Source organism: Hippoglossus hippoglossus, chromosome 23, assembly GCF_009819705.1.
Source record: "Hippoglossus hippoglossus isolate fHipHip1 chromosome 23, fHipHip1.pri, whole genome shotgun sequence".
In the NCBI taxonomy this organism is placed as follows: Eukaryota; Metazoa; Chordata; class Actinopteri; order Pleuronectiformes; family Pleuronectidae; genus Hippoglossus; species Hippoglossus hippoglossus.
In genome coordinates, this window is record NC_047173.1 from 7,418,866 (window position 1) to 7,442,642 (window position 23,777).

General features: G+C 42.1%; 1 protein-coding gene and 1 non-coding gene across 5 annotated transcripts; both read right to left on the minus strand.

Moving 5' to 3' along the window:
• Nucleotides 1-5,867: 5,867 nt before the first annotated feature.
• On the minus strand, nucleotides 5,868-23,078 carry brd1a (bromodomain containing 1a). Of its 4 annotated transcripts, none has more exons than XM_034578497.1 (13): nucleotides 22,374-23,078; nucleotides 19,392-20,802; nucleotides 18,846-19,002; nucleotides 18,384-18,512; nucleotides 18,165-18,293; nucleotides 16,712-17,024; nucleotides 16,306-16,629; nucleotides 14,067-14,663; nucleotides 13,293-13,434; nucleotides 12,532-12,665; nucleotides 11,182-11,291; nucleotides 9,642-9,796; nucleotides 5,868-8,207 (listed from the first exon to the last, which is right to left on the minus strand). In XM_034578497.1, exons 2-13 carry the CDS (start codon nucleotides 20,783-20,785, stop codon nucleotides 8,024-8,026), a joined length of 3,768 nt encoding a protein of 1,255 aa, XP_034434388.1. In that variant the 5' UTR covers nucleotides 20,786-20,802; nucleotides 22,374-23,078; the 3' UTR covers nucleotides 5,868-8,023. The 4 variants fall into 4 exon arrangements, with proteins under 4 accessions (XP_034434388.1, XP_034434386.1, XP_034434385.1 ...); XM_034578495.1 differs by having other exon boundaries at nucleotides 18,834-19,002; XM_034578494.1 differs by having other exon boundaries at nucleotides 18,384-18,515; nucleotides 18,834-19,002; nucleotides 22,374-23,077.
• trnak-cuu lies at nucleotides 17,552-17,624 on the minus strand. The gene has a single exon. It is a non-coding gene; the product is annotated as a tRNA-Lys (tRNA).
• Nucleotides 23,079-23,777: the final 699 nt, after the last annotated feature.

The window sequence follows — 23,777 nt, forward strand, 5'->3', positions numbered from 1 at the left end:
AGTTGATATGGTTCCTTGGGGTCTTAATGAAATGTCTGTAACATACTTTGGTCAAAATACCACAAGGATCATTTAAAACAGCACACCTGTTGTCCTGGAGTTTTAATTTTCCCAATCACATAATTAAATGTCCCCCTCTGCCCATCCACTACAAGCACACAAGCAGATAGACAGAGAGAGAAAGAGAGGGGTGGGGGGGGGCTATGAAGACCATCATTTACCCCCGAACCCCGACATTCAACGGGTACAACAACAAGTGGAGAAAGCAGAATCGCGGGCTGACCTTATATATACAGTCTATGGGGCTGACCAGCGCGGAGAAATGCGCATCCCGTGTGAACAGCCAGGCGGCTGCGAGCTTGAGAACGGCGCTGCGCTGCCTAGCAGCTTCGCTGCGTCTGGTGTAAACCCGGCGTAACGAGTGTGGGGGGGCGGGGGGGGGGGTGAGGTGGGGGGTGGGCCAAGGCCATGTAGGGAGACTTCCAGTGCCTTGTTACGACACAAAACCCAGGAAGCTCATTCCAGTCAATCAAGCATGACGTTTCTGACTTAGAGGAACTATAACAAAACGCGCAAGTGTTTTTTCCCAGAGTTTTTGGGTTGGTAGACATGCCAGATACCCACATTAACCTGTAGAAGCACTAACAAAGTGGAATTTGCATATGTCCCCTCTAAAGCATCGATATAAAATGTGACATATGAGAAGCACCTCTACTTTGAGCCTGCCCTCAGAAAACCGACAACAACAATGGCTCAGGTGCAAAATAAAAAACAGTTTCATGGTTCAATGAATTTAACTGGAGAGAAAAGTCAAGAATACAGAAAAAAAACTAAGAGAAGAACCTTTTTTACTCCTTTTTTTTTTACTTATCACCAAAATTTTGAAGGTAGAGGAAACGTTATCAGGAATTAGTTGCCAGGTCTGACAACAGTATGCAAACTCAGGTATTTCTCGCTGTCAGCGCCTGACGTGGAAGCCAGAGAACCAAGGGTGGCATGAGTTCTTAATGATCATATGCATGAATATGGAATATATGAGCGCACATTTACAGCCATGAACTAGTGCGGTTCCGTGTGTGTGTGTGTGTGTGTGTGTAGACTGCAAACATGCAGAGGATTTTTTTTTATTATCTGTGTGGGAGCGTGACATTTCCTCCCTGAACCCTGGTGACACCTCTGTGCAGGGGAGGAGGGTTGGATTACACATCCGTGGCTCAGTGTCACACACACCTACACACACACACACACACACACACACACACACACACACACACACTGAGGCCCTGTTCAGATCTGTCCTGACAGATCCGATCACAATTAGACAACATTATGTTCGTCAGTTCACACCTGGCAATAAAATGCATCCAGAATGTGTCTCCTATGATCAGATCTCACTGTAACGCCCGATATGCAAATAATCACGTACGTCATTTGCGAAGATCAAATGATGACGTTTCAACACAGTCTAAGTTTACAGATGTGTCCGATGATACAGTTTTATTTTGTACCTTTGTGGGCAAGGTAGACCAGGAAGGCCGAATCGAAATGAGATGGTCTGGTCTAAAGATGATTTCAGTTCAGCTTTCGAAATAGACACAGCCGATGAGACCGTTTTTTTCCCCATCTGGATCCATGAGTTATTCCCTGGGGAATTGGTTAAAACGCCCAAAAAAATCATACCCTAGAATGGGCCTTTTATATTGAAATACTTTATATTTACATCGGGGGAGGGGGGGGGGGGTCCTCTCTACAGAGGCCGCCATGCTTCTTTTAGTAGCCCAGACTGGACAAACTCAACACCCTTTGAGTTTTTATGAAAACTGAAGGTTACCACAGGTTCTCTGTCATGTTTGGAAGGGGAGGATGAGGTGAGGGGGTATTCAGCTGCCACATGCAACTTCACCACTAGATGTCACTAAATTCTACACACTGCAACTTTAAAGGAAGTGAAAATGAATCCTGGATCGGCCCTGTGATCCAGATCGGCACCAAACTGTAATGGATTCTTGTCTGACCCCTAACACATCCGGGTTCCGTGGTAAACCGTCCCGTTTGTTGTGTAATGTTGCCAACTAACAGACAAACAAACTCAGCTCTCAGGACACGTTTGGGTGCGTTCAGAACACACACACCACACACACACACACACACACACACACACACTCACCTGTTCACTGTGTGTTCCCTGGGCCTCCACAACTTCAGAGCCGTGCACCAGGATGTTAGCGCCGCCCCCCCCCTTCCGCCGCCGCCGCACCCCTCTAATGAGCCGGGTCTCACTCAGTCAAAGTCATCTGATGACACTGATGTGGGGAGATTGATATTCACGCTTGACTCGCCGTCCTCTCCACTTGACTGCGGTGTTTACCTCCCCGCACAATTAGTATCTGCTGAAGACAGACAGACAATAGAGGGAGAGGAGGGATGGCATCTCCCGCTGCCGTGTGTTTGCGTGAGACTACATTAGCCGCAATTGTTTATAAAGATGGGAGATGTCTTTCAGCTCGGCTTGAAGGTGGCTCTCTATATCACAGGGCCCATTACAAGCTCATTTAATCCCCATAAACCTGCTTTACCATCTCTGAATGTAAGTGGCTGGAAATCACAGAGGCCCGATTGGCTCGGGTACGATGCATATTTCAACAGTTTTCAGTCACATTTGCATCAGAGACGTTCCCCCGTTCGGTCTCTTAACGCGCATTTGAATGAGCCCACAGGGTTGACTCCACAAGTGTGAGAGAGCGGCTTCAACTTTCACCTCGTTTGAATCCCTTCTCTCCAGGTTTCTCACTTGGTTCCTCATCTATATGTTTTATGCTTTTATACCATTATCTAAGATATTATTATACTAACCCTAACCCTTATCTACGATGGTTATCTACGAGTATTAGGGCCACTTAAATATTTCAGATTTTGAGAATAAAGATGTTAATTAAGATGAATAAAGTGTTAATATTATAAGAAAAGAGGTTATAAATTTACAAGGATAAAATCTTAATATTGCAAGAATTTCTTTTTTTTATATTATGAAAGAAAGTTGTACATTTAACCCGTAATATCCTCTCTGGCTAAATTATGATTTTTTTTCTCATTAAAGTGTGACTTTATTCATGTAACATTAAGAATTTCTTTCTCGTTAAAGTATGACTTAATTCTTGTCATATTTTGGCTTTTGTTCTTTGTTTAATTACGAATCTATTCTCGTAATTTCGACTTTTTGTAATCATTAAATTATGACTTTACACTCCCACTTTAGATTCCTTTTCTTTTTTACTGTCGAAATATTATGTCTTTTCCTCAATAAATAACAACTTTCTTCTTGTAATATTTACCTTTCTCCCCTTCATTTAACTACGACTTTAAACTCCTATTATTACTTTTTCTCATTAAATAACCACTTTAAACTCATTACTTTTTCTTATTAAATTACGGCTTTATACTCATAATAAACTCATAACTTTTTAAATGATGAGTTTATTCTTGTAATATGAATTTGTTCCTCTTCATATTAAAACGTTTTACTCTTATTTCTTATGTCTTTCTCCTCATAGAAAATGATAAATATATATTATGAGTTAAAATATGAGTTATTTCTCAAAATATTCTAGAATTCTTTTCTCTTCAAGTTGCCCTGATTCGCCGTCACCATTGTGCACTGGATTGTGTTCATTGCTGTTTCCTTGCTCCCATTCTTGACCTGTAAATATTGTAAACTGAGCCATCAGCAAAGAAACAAACAGCTGGAGAGTAGAATTCTCTCTCTCTCAGAGTGTGAGGGACACAGAAGAAGAACATGGCGGAGGGACAGACAGAGACAAAGGGTCAGTGATTGACACGAGGACACTTTGAGCTGAGCTGCAGGAGAGAGGAGCCAAGAGGCGGCCATGTTTGATTTAGCATTAATTGACATTGGGTGCATCCACAGCGATGGAAGCTGAATACTGATGTTTACCTGAGAGCACCAGAGCGCGTGGCGTCAGGTGAGCTCGGTCTCTGCATCACTTCCTGAATACACGGAGAAAAGCTTTATGTGGAACCACAGCGCCCCCCTGTGGACGGACCCAAAATGGCCACCTCCATGTGACAAGCTGATACCAAACTTGTAGCTTAATTCTACTACCACTAGTACTACTATTACTACTACTACTACTACTAGTACTACTATTATTACTACTTATAATAATAATAATAATAATTAATAGCAAAAATCAAAGACTAAAAATAAATGATAAAGATAAAATATAAAGAGTTCCAGATAAAATCAGAAAAGGCTTTCTGGTAGAAAAATGTATTTAGGTATCTCTATCAGTGCCTGTATAGATACAAAATAAGTAATTAAAATAAGCAAACAACTCAGATAAAACATTTTAAAAAAAGGTTTCTATTATAAGTGGGTTCTGAGGTACTTCTACCAATATGAATAAAGTGATGAAAAATAATAATTAAAGTACACAAACAATTTGGATAACAACAGGAGAGGCTATAGAAGTACATTCTGAGGTACTCAAACTACCAGTATATACAAAGTAAACCTTTTTTAGTTTCACTCAACCTTTTCCCTTTAAACACCTCATTTAGTTTCATTACATTTCATAGATGTAAAACTACCACGTATTTAACATATAGAAAACAAATCTAGTGTAAAGCTACAACTCAACCAGCTACAACTTCTTTCTTGAGCACTTTTGTTAAGAAAATTGTTGAGTAAATGATGATGATTATTGTTACCACAGTAAAATACTGTTTGCACAGTGATGTATTGGATACAATAATCACTCACCAGGCAGTTTTTGCATAGTACTTTAGGTGAATTTCACTCATATTTAACAGATGTACTTTTACTCAACTAACGGTTTGATGCATTTTATTTCCAATGCAATCTGCTCATTTCAATCATTTAGAGCCAAAATATATTTATGTTTTCCGCGGCCTTTAATAATTACAAATTTCTATTATTTCTGTTATTTTAACTATTTTGATGTCATATTTTATCTTTTTATTTTTATCCTTTAACTCTTTTTAAATGCTTCTTTTTTGTATCGTTTTATGTCGCTTTTCCACTTTGTCATGATGCCTTGTTGTTGAAATGTGCTATACAAATATTGTTGTATTGTTTGTTAAAGCCTTTTTAGTGAAGCGAACACTTTACAGTTACCATGTCAGTGCTGGATTATCTCCTGAAAAGCACTTAAAGCAAACGTGGGAAATGAAGGAAGGAAACTAATGATGTAATTTCAACATCTCCTGAAGCTATAAGCTCCAATAATGTATCATCCTCCCTATGTGTTCACTAGTAATCATGGGAATTCAACTGGTAGACTTGATTTGTCATTTCAGAGAATTACGCACATGGGAATGATTTAAAACAATAACTTCTTATTGTGTTTTTATTATAGTTGTAGTTGTGTAATTGTGCCCCCTAGTGGTCTGCGTACATGCAAAGTGAACTGCAGCCTGTAAAGATCATGTTTTGTATGTGTTCCGTCACAGTTCATCAACTAACCCTCCACATTATGTAGCTGGCAGCCTGTAGGACACCATTTGCAATGTAAGTGGACAATCATCAGCGGAGTAGATGAGCATGGTCCTGTGCCATATGGCAAGTGGTGGGTTGAATTAGTGTCCGTCCTCTGCCAAGCATGAAGGACAAACAGTCCTTCTAAGTCTCTCTCTCTCGTTCACCAGATAAGACTCAAGAACAATAGATTTAATAATAAATTCAAATTTGGCTTTTTTTTAAATTAGTTTTTTTTTTAGTTATTTGATTGTGCCGTGAGTTTGCGGATTCCTGAAACATTTATGTGAACAACAAAGAGGAACATGAATAATTCACGATGCAAGAAAAGAAAGAGAGAAAGAGAAGAGGGTACATGTTCTTATTTGTATGTTTATTTTTTGCTTTGCTACAAAAAAAACAGTCCCAGCGATATTTCAGTATGACCTGATTAAAAAAAAACGACTACAGTTTAAGTACAAAATGAAATATACCAAAACTACCCAAATGCTACCCAGAAAAAGAAATAGGCAATAGTATAAAATGAAAAAAGTCTTTCAGTCTACAACTACAAAAAAAAGGTTAGAAAAAACAGGGGGTTACTTAAAAAGAAGGCAAGTAGCCACCAGAAAATGTGCCACTTTACCACAATCAAGTCTTCACGTCTTTCCTCGGAATATAAAGTAATGCAAGTACTTTACAATAAGTTAACGCAGGCAGCATCTCCCCTACGACTACAGCAAAAACCAAGTAACAGTCAAATGTATCATCACGTAAAAAATACACTTTTTTTTGGCAACAACTTCACACGTCACACAGGAAAAGAATTGGCAAAACAAAAACATCTGGGTAGCAACATTTTTGGTTTCTTGAGAACATTATACGTTCTGTGTCCACATCAGACTGCCTGTATGAGCTTCACATACTGTTTTTTACCATGTATTCAAAAATGATATAAATATATATATATGAACAAAGATGTACTAAAACTATTTTTATACAAAAAGAGGATTAATGCCAAATGGAAGCTTATGCTTATAAACTTCAATAAGTTAAAAAAATGAAGGGAATTCTTTCATACGTTTCAGGAGCATGACATTTTAGCCCTAATCTCCCTAATACCAAGGCTTTTTATTCGTCTGGATCGCACAGCGTTGGCAAAAACAGCCCTCGTCACCGAGAATGAATCAAGTATAAATACTAAGAAAAACTCCTGTACAGTACCCATTTATGTCAAAACTACAAAATAAGTTAGTATCAGGCAACTGTACATGTTATTTACAGTTTAAATACAAAAGGAAGAGATTTTGTAAATGGAGATGACGTCAGTACGTAAATGTGAAACACACAAACATAAGCTTTGGATACAGATGATTTAACACAACTGCGGAGCCTCCGTGAAGGCAGGAAATGTACATGATTTGTTTTGAATCCACTTTAGCTGCTTTATCAGCTACTAGATGCTTCGTTTTTTTTATGAAACTTGTAACGAAAACAACGAAATAACGGACCGAGGCTACAACCACTCTGCTACGTTTTCTTTTGAAAGCAGCGTATTCGAACTAAAACGATCTCTGTCCACACGCGTTTTGGCTCCGTATCAGTTTTGATTCCCGCCTGTGAAGTGAACACAGATTGCTCAAATAACAGCTCGTCTCCTCCACATGTAAGCAGGTGTATGCTTTTCATGTAAAACAGCTGTTAGCAAAGACGACAGGGTCAGCAATGCTTGTACGTGATTATCCATCTTGCGTTCTGCACTGGTAGCCGAGGCTGATGCTGGTTGTTTTATGCAGGAAGGGGGGGGGGGGTCACGTGATAGGAGCCCGACGAATCAGCGACGAATACATCCTGACCGAAAAGACCCAATCAGTGAGCGGCTGAGTGTTTACGCCATCGTTTCCACACATCTGTGTTTCCACCTGTCAGGAAACAAAAACGGGTTCAACAGCGTTTCCAAACTTCTACCAGCAGTGTGGACCCCGGGCGTGGCAGAGATGGCGTTTTCAAACAATAGCGTAGAAGTGTGGATGTCGCCCAAGTTGAAAAATGAATCAGCACAAAAGTAAACCACAACCAGTGGTTTACTTTTTGTCTCACTAGCAGGTCATGATACCCTGGACACATCAGAAATGTACGGAATCAATCACTACGGTGTTTTTATGTCCCGAAGTGATAAATGAAAATGACAGTGACATGATTGGTGGAGTGACAAAATAAAAAAGTGGGGGGGGGGGGGGGAAGCAGTCTCTGAGCACAGTTACAAGCCTGGAGGTGGAGAGGACAGATAGACACATTCATTTCAGCAGCAGCCGTATCCCATCGGCACATGGTAGGGGGAGTGTGTACGAGTAGGAATGGAGGAGCAGACACCACCTGTTAAAGCAGGTGCCCAGTAAACATTTGAGTCTCCTGCAGAGACAGAGAGAGAGAGAGAGAGAGGGGTGGAGGGGAGGGGAGGGTATTTGGTAGAGGAGAGGTACAAGTTTGCATGTGTGTGTGTGAGGGGTGAGGCAGGCCAAGCTAGCGTCAGTCCACGTCGCTGAGGTCGCTGACTGGCTCGTCCTGCACGATGCTCAGGTGGTTCATGGCGCGGCTGTAGGCGATCTGGACCGCCTTGCGGATGCTGGACGTGCGTCCCTCCATCATTTTGATCTTGTCGATGGTCTTGTCCATCCCCAGAGGAACCATCTTGGATCTGGGAAGCCACTGCCTGAGGGAGGGGAAACAAGCATCGACTTTTCATCACCTGGGCAGCAGCTAAGGTCGAATGTGTTCCTCATCAATTTAGAGGAATCACTACACAGAACTGCAGATACAAAGTTATATGATTCCATTTTATTATTTTCATCCAGATTCATTAGATTGTGTTGTTGTATATTTCAAATGTCAAACATTCACTTTAGAATAATATAACTAAACAAAGTCCATGTCATGTTTTAAATCACTCCTCAAACCCTACTTTCACAAGGCAGCTTTTTTATAATGAATCTGGTGTTTTGTTTTTATTTTTTCACCAATGTTGTTCATTCATATGTTTTACTGTTTTTATCTTCTACTTTTCACATTTTGTTGTCATTTGGATTTTACTTTAATTAAAATGCCTACAAAATGAAGATAAACAGATTTTGCCTTGTTTATGCATAATCTACATATATGTTGTCACACAGGGGAACTACCTTTTAAGCCTCAGCTGTAACTCAAACAAAAAAACAAACTTTTTACTGTAATATCTGAATTGCTGCTTTTAAACTGCTTTTAATTATGCAGCAAGTATTTGAAATTTGTTTTTCACATGGGCTCACTCGGACATTTTACAAGGGGGCTGAGAGGAAAAGTTACCAGAACATCTGACTCAGACATTTGAGTTCTCACACACAGACTCCAGAGTATGTCTGAAAGCAGCTTACGTGAACACAAATCATTATAAGTATGCACCAAAATCTGGTTATTGCAGGGATGCTGCGTAGATGAGAATACCCGGTACGCAAAAGCAATTCCTGGTACTCAACTATAATAGTCGAAGAAGCAGCAAAGGTAATAGCGACCTTAAATGTTACCATGGCTTTACTCTTGTGCCTGTGAATGCTGCACTTGAATCATCTGCAGAGACCCACAGTGAATATGAGAGTAGCATGGGGTTTAATGGCAGAGATTAACTGAGGGCAGGAAATAGAAAGAAAGGATATAGAGAATAATTACAGTGGTTTGTAAAATACCAGGAATACAAGAATAGGAACGTGATTAAGCTGCTGAGGTTGAACTACCTGTAGAGATTTCTCAAACAGAATTTAAACTGCTTTGTTCAAGAACTTTCTGCCACACTGAATTTATCACTTTCACAGTAACATGAGGTCACTGTGACTTTGACCTTTCACCTCCAAGCACCAAAATCTAACCAGTTCATCTTTTGTACCATATTTAAAGACATCCCCTCTAACAAAGAAGCTCCATTGTAAAAGACTGAAAACCAGTTTCCTGGTGATGAAAGCCCAGGTAACTTTTCTTTAAGAGCCTCTTGAAGCGTGAGCCATTTGTCGCCTCCTGACAACTCGATGTCACGCAGGCACGGGAGAATAATGATCGGATGACAGGCAGGTTGATAGGTTTGTCCTCTTCTGAGAGAGAGGGAGAGAGCGACACTCACCAGCTGCGCTTGTTGTCGAAGAAGAGGACGAGGTAGAGTTTCTCTTCGGCTTTGTACTGCATCTGCTCGCCGATGCGGAGCACGTCCATGGGGGGCATGGGGATGGACACCCCGTTGTGCTGGCAGCCCACTCGCGGCATGTGGGGGTCGATGATCTACACACAGCAGGGGGAGGCGAGAGGGGGGGTAAGACACATCCTCGTGAATGCAAACACACAGAATCACTCTAGTATTAAATAAAGACGACTTAATACACACGCACACACATATGCATGCATGCAACCAGCTTGTGGCAGTAACATTCTTTACTCAATTTTCCTTTCATACTAAGGTCAAATTAAACTGGTTAACAATGTAACGCTGCCACCTAGAGGAAAAAAAGAGAACATTTTCAGTGGCCTGAAAGAAAAGCTGCTTCTTCATCCTGTGAGTCTAACTATGTTTACATGGACACCACCATTCTGATATAAACAGCATTTTCTGATTAACTTAACATGAATAAGGTCGTACGCAGGATAAATAATATCAAATCAAGACACATGTGGTATTTGGACATTAGTCAAATTACGTAAACATGTATACGTGTTGATTGCAGTATAACCTATTGGAGTTTTCATGGCAACGACATCAACAGTTTACCAACTGCTCGACGACGCATGACCTGGTTTTGAACAAAATTGAAAAATAAAAAAGGAGTTAAAGCTTTTTGCAAAATTTGAAAATAAGAAAGAAAACGTCAAAATGGTGTACAAAAAAAATATAGCATCATATATAAAACTTTCAGGTTTGAGTTTTAAAACTGGAGGAATAAGTTGATTAATAAAGTTGGAGGTAATGATGGGATTCATATTCAGAATATGCTCGGTAGCATTTAAACCAGACAGGGCTGTCGCCTTTTATTTGAAATTTTAACACTTTTTCCAACATTGGGGGAAAATGTTGTATTTAATGATCTGTTTGAATTGAAAATATAGGGTCTTGAATCTGTTAGACTGTGTGAAGTAGTTTGTCTACTGATCCAGCAGAGGGTGCTCACTATCAGCTTGACCTTTTGACCTTTCAGTGGAGTAAGCCAGTGATGTTCTGTGGTGGAAGTGTTTTGGGTTCTTCACCGTAGACGACAAAGTAACAATTGAAGATGATGCTGTTTGTCGTCTTTGTCCCATGCAACAAATCTGTGGGTTCACCTGTTAGCAGCAGCCGAAGAGACGAGCAGAGCAACGCCAAGTGTTCAACCTTGTCTGACTGTGTGCTCGCATGGGGGGGGGGGGTCGAATATACTCTAAATAATTATGTGTCACGTAAAATTCGCTTAAACTCGATTTCTGGAAAAACTGACAACCCGAAAACAGGAATATGAATAGAATATTCTATTAGAAACTCATGTAACCATCATAATGGAAAGTATGTCTTATTCTGAATAAGGTCAACAGTCTGAATATTAGTGTCCATGTAAACGTAGCTAGAGTCAGGCTTCAACATCTCACAAAGAGAAGCGATGACGACAGAACATCGGAGTGAAAGGACCACAAACACTCACCAAGGCTGGGTAGGAAGGGTATCCACTACATTTGGCCCAAACTAGCTTTAAGGGTTCCAATGCAACGGTTGCAGCGCTAGCGGGCATCCAGATATTGCTGTTGCCAACCTCTATGGAAGCGGGAACAACACCAGACAAAGTTATGTGTGGGTTCAAACACATGCACAGAAAAACACATTTCCAAAAGCCATGCTTTTAAAGTGCACGAGCACACGGTACGACCGGCGGTGACCGACAGATATTGAAATTTATCAGCCATTTGTGTCGTTTAATCAGCCAAATGTGGACTTTAGATGAGGGGAGCCTCTCCAGATGCTGACTGGTTACGTGCCGAGGTGGCGGGCAGAGTGCAGAGACTCGCCGGTCACTGCCAAAAAAGTCAAGAGAATTTGGCTGATGGCTGCGTTAAATCTCCAGCCCTGCTTTTTGTTCATGTGTGTGAACACCAGGTGTTCACAAGTTCATTCGAATAAGAGTTTTCAAGAAAATTATATTGAAGCCAGAATGAAATAAAAAGCCAATTCTCCAGTCGTTTGCTTGATATTTTAGGCATTTTAACATTTACAGAACCTGCTGACATCTGGAAATATACACAGCCCCTTACTGTGCTGACTCTTTTACAGTCAACTTGTCAACAGTCTAATATAAAGGTTGGGTTTGGGGAGAAACAACGGCACAATTGCAAATGAAAAAATACATTTTTGTGCAGAGATGGACTGTAATCAAGTATCTGGTTGAATAGAAGATTGTCTCTGTCTTGTCTTCTTTTCCCATTCACTCTAATGCCTGTTTTGACTTTTTATTTATAAAATTCATCTTCTAATTAACATCAAATTGTCATTACTGAGAAGGTTGAAATGAAAAAAGTTGGCAAAGAGTTATTTTAAAAAACAATCGATTATCAGAACAGTTGCAGATTAATTTTCTATTGATCCAATAACTGACTAATCATTATTATCATTATCACATTGGTAACTGTGTGTATTTTGGCTGAAATGCAATAAGAAACTGCAAGGAAGTAAATATCTTAATAACAACATGTGAGGGCCCTTTGAAAAACATGTTTATTGAATGTAAAAACCTTCTATAGCGCTTTACTATTGACTATCGACACGTTGCATCTTTCAGTTGCTGAATCATTAGTTTTTGTTGACAGAAAGTCAATGAGTGAATTGTTGGTGTGTAGCAATGAAGAAGAGAATTCCATCATCAATTAAATGGAAATATTTGACAAGAAAACACTTTATTGAGCATATTATAATAATATTTACTTCATTTAATAAAATAGATCTGTATCTAAAATGTTAACCCTCACTCCCTATACATGCAGTTTGTTTTCACACAACTTACCAGCAGCGATTCGTGCTGCCTTTGCAAAGTTCCCGGTTTCGATGCAGGCGATTAATTCGCTCTTATCGTCCACAGTGTTTCTCCGGACCAAGGCAGGTTTTCCCTTCCCACATTTTGGAAGACTGAGAATGGTGCTGGGAACGAGAAGGAAGACGAACACACAGAACAGAAGTCAAGTTTAGAAAGAAAACTTCCGGTGCCATGACTGAAGGCTTGAATGTGGGAAGGATACTGCCGTCATACAAACAGCTTTAAAGCAGCTGACAGTATCTGGCCTCTTGTGAATCTGTGTTTCTCCGGGTGTGTTGTGTTGTGTATGTTACCACAGAGACCAACACTGCTGGAGATTTGTTTCCACATTGTTCTTCTTCTTTAAGTCTCGCTAACTACTTAAAGACATGGAGACCTGCAGCAATCAACTTTTCCTCATTTCATTTGAAGTTTTACATAACATTTAAAGTTCACGCAGTGGAGTGCAGTATTAAACAACTGTGTATCCATCTCCATTGGAATCTAGATGATTTTTACTTGAGTCTGGTTTTCACTTGCACAGCGTCCTAGGATATTCACCTCTTCTGTCGAGCTCAGCAGGAGGCGCGGTGCTGCAAAGCCAGCTCTAATTCAAGTGAATGTTTGAATCTGTATGTGTGAACAACCTGCATCGACCAGGCCAGTGTGAAACTATTCACAGCTTCTTCCTTTATGTTTTGCTGCCAATTCCTCAGCGATGACATGAGTTGTTTCTTTATCTGATGGATTACCTGGTGCTTCCTGGCAAGCTGCTACACGAGGAGATGGAGGACTCAGAGGCACAGCGTCTTCGTGGCTCCACAGGTCTGCTGGTTCGACTGGGTTCTTCTAGCTCCTTCTCCTCCTCCACCTCCAGGAAACCACTCGACAGACCTGAGAGCGCACAGGGGAGAAAACTAGGAGTCTCGGTCGTCACTGTACTGCTGCAGACACAACTAAATTACAATAGGAGTCCTTAAGATTTATGAAACGGTGTCGAAATATTCGAGGGAAATACAGAAATGTACGAGTATAGAAATGAATGATGTAAAAGGAAATACATGCACATTAAAAAAATGCATTATTCAGTGACATACAGTATATCCTGTAAATTAACAATAAATAATCACTAGCAGCATATTATGTAAATTCCTAACAAATGATAGAAATATAACAATGAGCCTGAGCCACACGTTGATATTTGTCTGTGTGACCAACAGGATGATCAGTCAAACTCAGAACAGATGTGGAAGAATAAACAGGTGTCTGTTGTTATTTACTGCTGTTTGGAATTTGTCTGTGGCGATTTGTAAAAGCAGAGTGACAGCTCTTTGCAACATTTGTACATCCGGTTTGAGCAGTTGGCAATAAAGCAGAACTACTGACGTACTAATTAAACAGGTGTTTTACAATTTTTTTAGTTCCACTGTGTGAGAATGGAAAATTCTTTTAAACGCTTGGAAACCCGTGTGTTGAAAGGCCAGACCGAACTTCTTGCAGCATATTTTTCTCTGTTCAATTCTTACCAGTGTCGAGCCGTTTCATCGGAGACTCCCCCTCCTCTTCATGCTCCCCCTCTTCTCCCCCCTCCTCCTCCTCCTCCTCGCTGTCTCCGCTGCCGCTTCGCTTCCTCTTCTTGCCGTGCAGCAGCGTCTCCAGCCTGGGTATGACCACTGACAGGAAGGATTGGGAACCCAGCTGCGCGCCGTCTTCGTCTTCCCCCTCCTCCTCCTGGCCTTCTTTTCTGTCGACGCCGTCACCCCCCACGTCTCTGCTCCGCTGGGGCTTGTGGGAACTGGCGGCCTTCGACTTGCGGAAGAGCACGGCTGTCCGGCGGCTCACTGTGCCTGTGGGCTCGGCGAGAGTCGACGTGGCCACCACGCTCACGTCTCCGTCCAGCAAAGAGTTTTGGAGGCCATCGTGCGAGTGGCCGTTGAGGCGTGGAGTGGAGAGTAGGTCCGGGATCTCTGCATCAAACTTGACTCGCTTGGAGAGAGTCTTGTCATCGAAATCTGGGCCGTCGTCGATTGGTTTGAGGGTGGGGGGCTCAGGGTCTGTGTCTGAGTGGATATGGGGGGGTATGGAGTCTGAGGGCTCCAGTTTGGGAGGAAGACACTTGTCACCTGTGAGGGAGGAGAAGAGACATCAATAAAATGTGGTTTCATTAGGGGACTCTGGGGCCTCGGCAGAGGTACCTACTCTACTTAGTATTAGTTTAGTTTAGGAGAAGGGCTGCAAAGTTGTTTTATGTTCTACAGACAGATGTTTCTTGGTAAAGGATTGACCGTATAGAAAAACTACTGAAGTATTTTGGAAGAACAGTAAAAGGCTGTTCATAAAAAGTAAAAAAATATAACAAGTACAACAAAAGTCTGTGACAAAAACCAAAGAATGACCCACAGTGTTGTGCTGTAACATCCACCTTGTCCTTGTGTTTGCAGAAATGCTGACACTGCATTACATCATTTGGCTTTCGGGTTTGTCATGTAAGTAAAACTAGGGCCTGTTTAGCATAACACTGAGGCACTTTAATGAATAAAAAATGAGAGCAAAATGACTTTCTTCTTTCTTTTCCCTCCACTAGCTTATTCTAATGCCGTCTTCAGCCGACTTAATGCAACTCAGCGAGTGCTGCGAGTCGAGGCTTGAGGAAGCGTCTGCATTGACGCAGCGTGTGAAGCTGAACAATCACTTTCTTATGACCTTGTTTACAAATGTAAGCAGGAGTTTTTTTGTGTGGATGAGATAGTTTGTTGGATTTTTACAGGGTTCCACAAGGACGCACAGGGATGTTTTGGGGATTCAACAGTAACACCTGTTCTCCACAAACATCATCTTTATGTAAACTGGAAGCTATAACTGGATCAATCATTTGGAACAAAAGCTTTTTATGCTGCTGTTGATGGAGGTTTTTAAGTTGTAATTATCCACTATATGGATGCATGTCATTGATCTATGCAGAGTCGACTCATTTAGTTTTGTTTTTTCACTCTAAAACTATAAATGTATACTTGAAGCTAAAACCCACCTTTGTTATTCATATTTTGACTGTATTTTCTTCTATCTTAGGGTTACATCCCAGTGAATAAGACTTGAATCTACAGCGTAAGAAGGGAAACAAAACCTGCAGATTTTATGGTTCACATGTTTGCATTTTGCTCCAATTAATTTAATTAAATCTAATCTTAGCTGTGTGCTAACGTCACTGAAAAATCTTCATCTAGACTATTACACATCATATTAGCACTAATAATCCCATTATATTCAATGGGGTTAATTAGGTTATAACATGTTTAAAATGGATTTGATGCTCTCGTTTCTGGTTTTAGGGAATAAATGAATAAATAACAAGAACAGCACTGTTTGCTTTAGCAGTTTTACCCAACAAGCAGATGCTCACCTCCGTACAAAAGGGCAAGGATTTATAATAAATATACTATGTAGTAGCCTGATAATCTGATTTAATCCCCATTTCATTCTCTTCAAATCCCTAAACAAGTCTAAGATATGGGCAGCAAATCAGAGGCTGGAACCAGTCTAATGTTAGAGCGCTGAAAGCAACAAAGACGACTACACTCTCATGTTTCATACACACTTGGAAATGATTATGTTATGTGACCGTTTGGCTCTTACGAGGTCATGTCTGGGGTAGGGGGCTAATCTCTGACATGCGTTTCAGGATATTGAGGGCATGTGATTCTCTTTAAAAGAGAAGGAGGCTGGATGACGAGCACAGAGTCAACCACAAAATGAATTGAAACCTACTGTCATCGTCTGGAAAATGTCCATTGGACTTCGGTCTCTCTTCTTTATGTTTCCCCTTCTCTGGGTGGGAGGGAGCCGATGAAGATGATGTGGATGTGGAGGGAGTTGTTGAGGAAGAGCAGTGGTGGCGGTGGGAGGGTAGGATTCTTTTTAGGCTCATTTCGTTGCGAACGTCGTTGATGGTCTTCTTGAGGAGCTTGACTCGCTTGCTGCGGGAGGGGCTGGACTTCATGCCACAGGTCAGGTCAAACTTCTCCAGTAGCTGCTGCAGCTGCTTGTCCAGAGGCAGATGCTCCCGATTGGCTGGTACAAGTAGGCGGTCCACTAAGGAAAGAATAAAACACATTTCATGAATATTCCTTGCCCTGAAAGTATCAGAGATATGTATCTTTATTGCTCCCCTTACCGTCCTCCCAAGAAAAGGATGTCGATGTTTTAATTTCCGGAGCATCTGCTAGATGCATGCCACTCTCCGCGTCAAAGCCGATTTTCTCCACATCACGACGCGCCTTTCTGAGCAGGGCCCCGCCCAGATCTCGGAGACGAACAGCGGCCCGATAGAAATAGGTGTCCTTTGAGTTATACTTCATGCAGTTTTCAATTATGAGATTGAAGTCGCTTTCGAACTGCTGGAAGTTGTTGTAGGCCTGGGCGTCAATGCGCTGCCGTATGTTGGAGAAGTCCATTGGGTGCTTGATGTGGTCGAGGTAGTCGGGCACCTAAGGGGACGGAAGACATGAGGAAGTAAAATGATTTTATCCTTAAAACCTATAAATAATCATTATAAATAATCATGATATCAATAATGATTGAAATAATCAAATAAAATAATTAGAAATCCTACTGATATATATATATATATATATATATATATATAATATAATAGTCTAATATATTTTTAAAGAAACAATGCACATTTTGATGAATTTGCTGAAAGAAGAGTTTTTATAGCCCAGGCGGAGAACCACCTGCAATACCTCCAGTGCCCACCAATGGGCCACGGCCGACACTTTGGGAAACATTGCAATAAAGCATATAAATTCCTTCATGTCTGTGCATGAATCCTTTACAGCTTGTACAATTGCATCTTAAGAGATTCAATAAGAACAATACGATTCCATATTTTAGCAAAATATTAAAAGTTTTGAATTTCACGAGGATCATTACCAACAGATATTTCTACAGATGCAAAGCTAACAAATAAAATGATGATGAGTGACGTGATGCAATTCAGAGACAAAAACAGCGCCCAACGTGGGGCTCGAACCCACGACCCTGAGATTAAGAGTCTCATGCTCTACCGACTGAGCTAGCCGGGCTTGTCTCGCCACACATGCGTCAGGTTTTACAGACGACATCCTCTGCAGTAAGACCTTGGTCTCATGTTACACATTCCATTGCGACAACTGACTACACAAGGAGCGGGGGTGGATGTCCTGGGTCACTATGATCAGATCTTCTGGCATGGAGCAGGCAGTGATAACCTTTGTGATGTGTTTGGGTGCAGCTCTGTGATGCGGGTGTAACTTTTAATAGATACAGAGAAGGACAAAGTTCCTTTAGGAATTGGAAAACTTTTGAAGTCTGCTATGTCCGTCCAGAAGCTCAACGGTTTGATATTGAACAGGAGGACACTGTGTTGTCTGCCCCTCAATACCGATGTACAATTTGCTTCAGTAAAACACAAAAAAAATGTCTATGACCGATATAGAAATGCACAACATAAATTATGTTATGATTTCAACATTTCTGAAGCAGTTTTCTCGTAATCAGGCAGAAAAGCGAGTGAAACAAATATGTGGCAAATATATGTCAATATGTGGAATACAAAGGAAAAAGAAATCTGTGGTTAAGTTCACCTCAGTAAGATCCACTGGCTGGGCGAAGATCTTGGCCTGGTCTTTAGCTTGAAGCTGGTCCAACAGAGCTCTGAGCAAAATACTGAAGGGAGTGAGCTGCATCTCCAGGAGAGTCTCCTGCAGCTTCATCTACAACACAGCACAAAAAGGAAAATTAGCGGATTTTCTCCGACAAGTAGTAAAATAGTCCGTCAACTCTATCCATGCATCCACTTCTACCTCTTCCCTCTTGAGCTTCTCCCGCTTGCGGATTAACTCCAGCAGCAGCCGGGCCCTCTCCAGGTCGTGTCTGAGACGATGCCATTCCTTCAGCTGGTCTTTTAATGTCCTGCTCTCCTCCTCATTCTGCTTCTGGAGAAGTAATTCAAAAAAAATAAAATAAAACATACATTCAGGAATGGAACAGAACACGCAACTACTTGCATAATAGATACATGTTTCAGGGCAAACCCATTTTTCCACAGAGCAAGCTCGTATAATACTTTATGGCCCACTGATGCAGACACAAGCATTTATATATACTTTATCAAACATCTACTGCATAGGCTTGACAAAATGTGTGAAAGTAATGGATGATCAAAAAACTTGCTTCAAGTTCTACAAACTACTGGTACTTTGGTAAAAAAAAAAAGCAAAATGAAGACTGAAAGTCTTCTGGGGTTGACTGACAGATGAACAAACCGGTTGTGCATTCTTCTGGGACTGCAGGCTTGTCTGAAGGCGTCTCAGGAGAGGAAGCCCATTCCTAGATTGCCTCTTCAGTGTCCAGTAATTTAGGACCAGCTCCACAAAAGCTTTCTTCTTCTGGACTGACACCTGGTTCAGAATTGTTTGTAACCTGGAGGAGTAAAGAAGACGGGTATTAGAGGGACAGAACTGGGGAGAGAGAGCCACACATCTAATCTCAAACACTCCAAGTTATTAGCTGCTTGCAGAGTTTTATCAGTGAAGTGGACCAGGGAATCTGTGGCTGATTGTATGCATTATCAAACTTAACAGCTACACACACAGTTTAGGCAGCACTTGACACAGAGTAAATGCTTATGAAGAGATCACTGGGGAAAGCAAATATTAGCCAGTGTCATGTGATCAAAGCCTGATACAACTGGTGTTTGTACAACATCTAAATATCGTTCAGAAAGACAGCTGCCAAAACTATGGGTTAAACGGAGTATAGGACATACAACACACACAACGCATTATTAACAAGTTAAATTCTTTGTGTACCTGTGAGCAGGAAAAGTAGGCACAGTAGCAGGTATTGCAGCTTCACTTTCAACTTCAGGCTCAGGCTTTTTACTCTTACTCTTTTTCTTTCCTTTTGAATGCCTTTTACCAGCGGCTCTCCCTTTGTCCATTTTCCTACATAGTCCATTTTTGGGTTTGGCATCATCATAGATTGTAAGCGGCCTCCTCACACACCCACTAGGTGTGTGAGCGCCACAGTAGGCTGTTTTCTTCACAGAGAACGTAGGCTCCCCTGTTTCTGTCACCTCTTTGATGGGTTCCATCTTCATAAAGAGGCCAGCCTTTTGGGCACAGCTGACATGGAAGGCAGTGTAACAGTTGGCCTTGTGGCACTGGATGCACGCCCCGACACCTCTCTCCTTGCAGAGGTAGCAGGTGAGCTTCCAGCGGGCCGGAGGAATGTGGCTGACACCGTCGATGGGCTCGATGAAGGTGGTGTTGGAGAAGCCGACCTCTGGGACCCAGAGGGCGCACACCACGTGGCCCCAGCGGTCGTCGTCCGTCTTTTTCACCGCTCCCCCCTGGTTGGGGCAAAGGATGCAGTCTGCCGCCCGAGTGGGTGACTGAAGGCAGTGTCTGCACAGCCACTGGCCCTCGGGAATGTAGGGCACGCCATAACATTCCTGGTGCACAGCAACGTTGCACATATCACAAAATAAAATAGCGTTGCTGTTGTGACACTCGCCGTCCATGCAGATGCAGCAGACAGCGTCCTCGTCGATGGCGGCTTGCTTTTCACTGCCTTGATCCAGGCTCTCCAGGTGCAGTTCTTTCTCAAAGCGGTCAACAAGGAACTCAAAGACATTGTGGGAGACCTGACTGACTCCCTCGCTTCGCCGTTTATCATTCACCAACTCTAGCCACGCGTAATCTTCCTCATCCATGTCATACTCTGTTTCCTCATCTAACTCTTCCTCGGTTTTCTCTATGTATTTATAAAACGTGGCTTGACGCTTAGGAACTGCTGGAAGGTTATATTCCACTGTACGGAACTTCGGCTCGGGAAGCTTTGGGCCAGCATTAGCGCTGGCCTGTTGCCCAGCCCCTTCTCCATGACTAGTGATGCCCAGTGCAGCGTTTCTCTTCTCCTGGTTGTTTTTTAATCTAACTGACCTCAGGAGGACTTGCTGTGGTTTCTCAGCATTCTCTTTATTACTGGTGCACTCCATCATTTCCTGCGCCATGGGGTCCTCATCCGAGATCACGTCAAGCCTGTCATAGATGCTGAGGCGATGGAGACGGCCATCAATGTCAAACTCCACTATGCGTTGCGCCTGGGCGTAAGTCAGGATCTGCTTGTTGGGGGAAGGCATGATGGGAGACGATGGCCTCTGCGGCACCGCAACCCGGTGCTGCCGAGCTTTCTTCTTCATCTTGACGCTCCGTGTTGCTGTGGAGACAGAGTGGGGAGGGGCACAGTTAGAAATCTGCATACATGTATTTTATCCGGGTCAAGTATTGACATGCACTGAGCTCCAGACATTTCCCTGAGGTTATCCAGAGGGGCTGTATGTGAGGACACAAATGTCTGAGTCAGTTGCTCTCGATATTCTCCAGAACTTTTCCTGCCTAATGAAATATGAAATATCTGAGTAAGACCATGTGTCAATACAGCAGGAAAATCTCCTAAGAACTGGGCGTGCTGACGTAATTTCAAACACTAAATTCACACTGCAAGCATTAGTGTTCAAATCCGTTTTTTTCCCTAGATCATATTTTTACAAGTAGCCATTTCACATTGTCTTGTAAATTGTGGTCAGTATCAGTGAATTTAGTTTAACATGTGACAGAAACACAAAACTGGAAGAAAACAAATATCTCTGGATTAAAAAGGGGTGTGATCCACGTAGAAGACACTGACAAAGATGCCTCCACTTGAAAAGACAAGGACATATTGGAGAGCTTTTGGTGAAGAGGGCTGACGCCAGCTGGAAACCACAACATTAAGCTTACTACAGTGCAATTTATAAATCATGTCCTGCCTCCTGCATCCTCTACCAAGAAACCACTCCTCGCCCTGAATGCTAAGAACTTGTTCCTATCGTTGTGAATGCATCTGACCTGGACATGCTCCTGCTGCGTTCTTCATAAGTGAGAAAGTCCAGAGGTTGTCTGGACCCTGTTTTCTGAGGTTAATGTCTGAAAAGGTCTCCAGATAAAACAAGAGTAGCTGCTTTTTGAGGGTCAAGAAACTCAAAAGACACAGAGGTACAGTCTTGTGTGGTGGCAATTTGGGACTGACATAAGAGCTGATCAATGTGTGCACAACATGGCTCAGAATCATGAATAAAGACTATAAATACAATGCATAACCTTTCAGTAAGGCAACAAATACTCTACAACATATTGCATCATGCTTAATGTACCTTTGCTGTGATAACACATCAGCTTTACACGAGACAGAAACTGATTCTACTATAAAACAATAGAGAAACACTGACAACAAGTGAAACCCTGAGTGCATTATACTTTAAAACTCAGCTGACAAAGAGAGGAAAAGCGAAGGTGCAACTTCCATTGATGCCTCCTAACCACAGTGAATAACTATGTGATGAGCTGTGGTGTTGTTAGCCAGCTCCTGGACGCACACTGGTGTCTGGGGCATTTAACCGCGGTGGGAGGCGGCCACCCCGTGCTATCTGGATCAGACCGTGCAGGAGTTAGCACTTGCCCGTTTGGTGCAGAGGTGCAATCGCCCCCCTGTTTTGCTCCCCACGAACGCCTCGCAGTCCGAAGTGGCCACATTGCTAACAAAAACATTAGCTAGCCTGCTGACTCGCGAGTGGAGCTAGCTTCCCCCTTCGCAAACGGAGCAAATGGCGTCAAAGAAAAAATAAGAGTTCTCCCTGTGCGTCCGTTAGTAAAGTGGAACCCAGTGTGTGGAATTAAATATATCACTTGTGGAAGCATTTGTTTGAACAATAAAGTAAAAAAAAGGCCAAATGAACCAAACGCACGTACCTCGGGTGCACGAACAGTTTTGCTAGCCGAGGAGGAGGGGAGCTAGCCAGCAGCCGTACAAAGCAGAGGGGAGAGGGCCTGCTAAGTGGCTCTGTACCCGCACACAGTGTTCTCATCCAACGGGTGGAGCTGGGGGACTTCACCGCTGCTAGCAAACAGAGAAATGGGCCTTTGTGGTGCCTGTGGGTTCCCGCTGAGAGTGACTGCACGGCGGGCTGCTTCGCGGACCATTCAGGGGCTACAGCCACTCGCTAGCCGCGGTCGACCGGATAGCAGCAGCAGCAGCGGCTCTACGGACGGTTCATCCCCCAACACAACAATGCGTTTCCAGCAGACAACTCCCACCCGCACGCTCCGCTCTCTACGTGTGACGCTGGAGGTCATGTTTAGTGTCGAGTCGTAGCTCTCACACAATGGCCCATCTGTCACACGATCGATGCATTGAGTATATGTCGATCCTCACACTCACACAGACACACACGGGGCTCAGATCACTGCGGGGACTGTGTGTCTCTGTGTGTTAGCTCTCTGTGCGCCGGGCTGCTTTATAACACACAACCATCGGATCTGGGTTTCAGCGGCGCTGTGCGTGTGTTTCTGTGCTTTTAGTTGTGTTTCACGTGCACGCAGCAGGCCGACGAGTGGCCAGCCCCACCCAGGGTTCAGCCTCGCTGTGTCCTTCAGGTCAACAGACACCGTCGGTTCACAGCAGCAACATGTTCGTGATACAATCATAATGCATTGTTTGTTGAGATTTATAAATACGGGAAATACCGTTTCCCCGGAATGACCTTGAACGCAACACACAGAAGCAGTCATTTATTTACTCTTAATATTTTTCAGTATTTAATTGTTTTGTTCGGTTCTGTTTTTATTCTATTATTTTTTGTATCTGTATTCATTCGGTCCCTGGGCTACTTGTTTATTCTATTTTATTTATTTATTATTTATTCAATCTGGTTCAAATGCAAAGTAAAGCCACCGGTATAATTGTGAAGAAATAAACTAAAACAGACAGATACAGAATAAATACGCCCGCCTTTCATTTATTTTTTTAATCAATGTATTTCGCCTAAAATGAAAACTAAAACCACGACTGTAATACACAAAATCTTAAAGAAATAAGCTAGTTAATAGTTAGCAGAAACAGAATAATACCCCAACCCCAAATAGTATCATATAATTAACATTTTTAAAATAATCAAAATAAATGATAATATAATACTCTGTAGAAACAGAGTAATACTCGAGCCTCGTTGGTTCTATTTTACTTCACTTTTAAATAAATGCAATTCGGCTGGCAAATATTTAAAATATAAGCTAAATACAAAATAATGCCCCAGCCAAAATTATTTATTATTATTATTATTATTTTATTTATTGTGATCTGTTGTTGTTAATGTG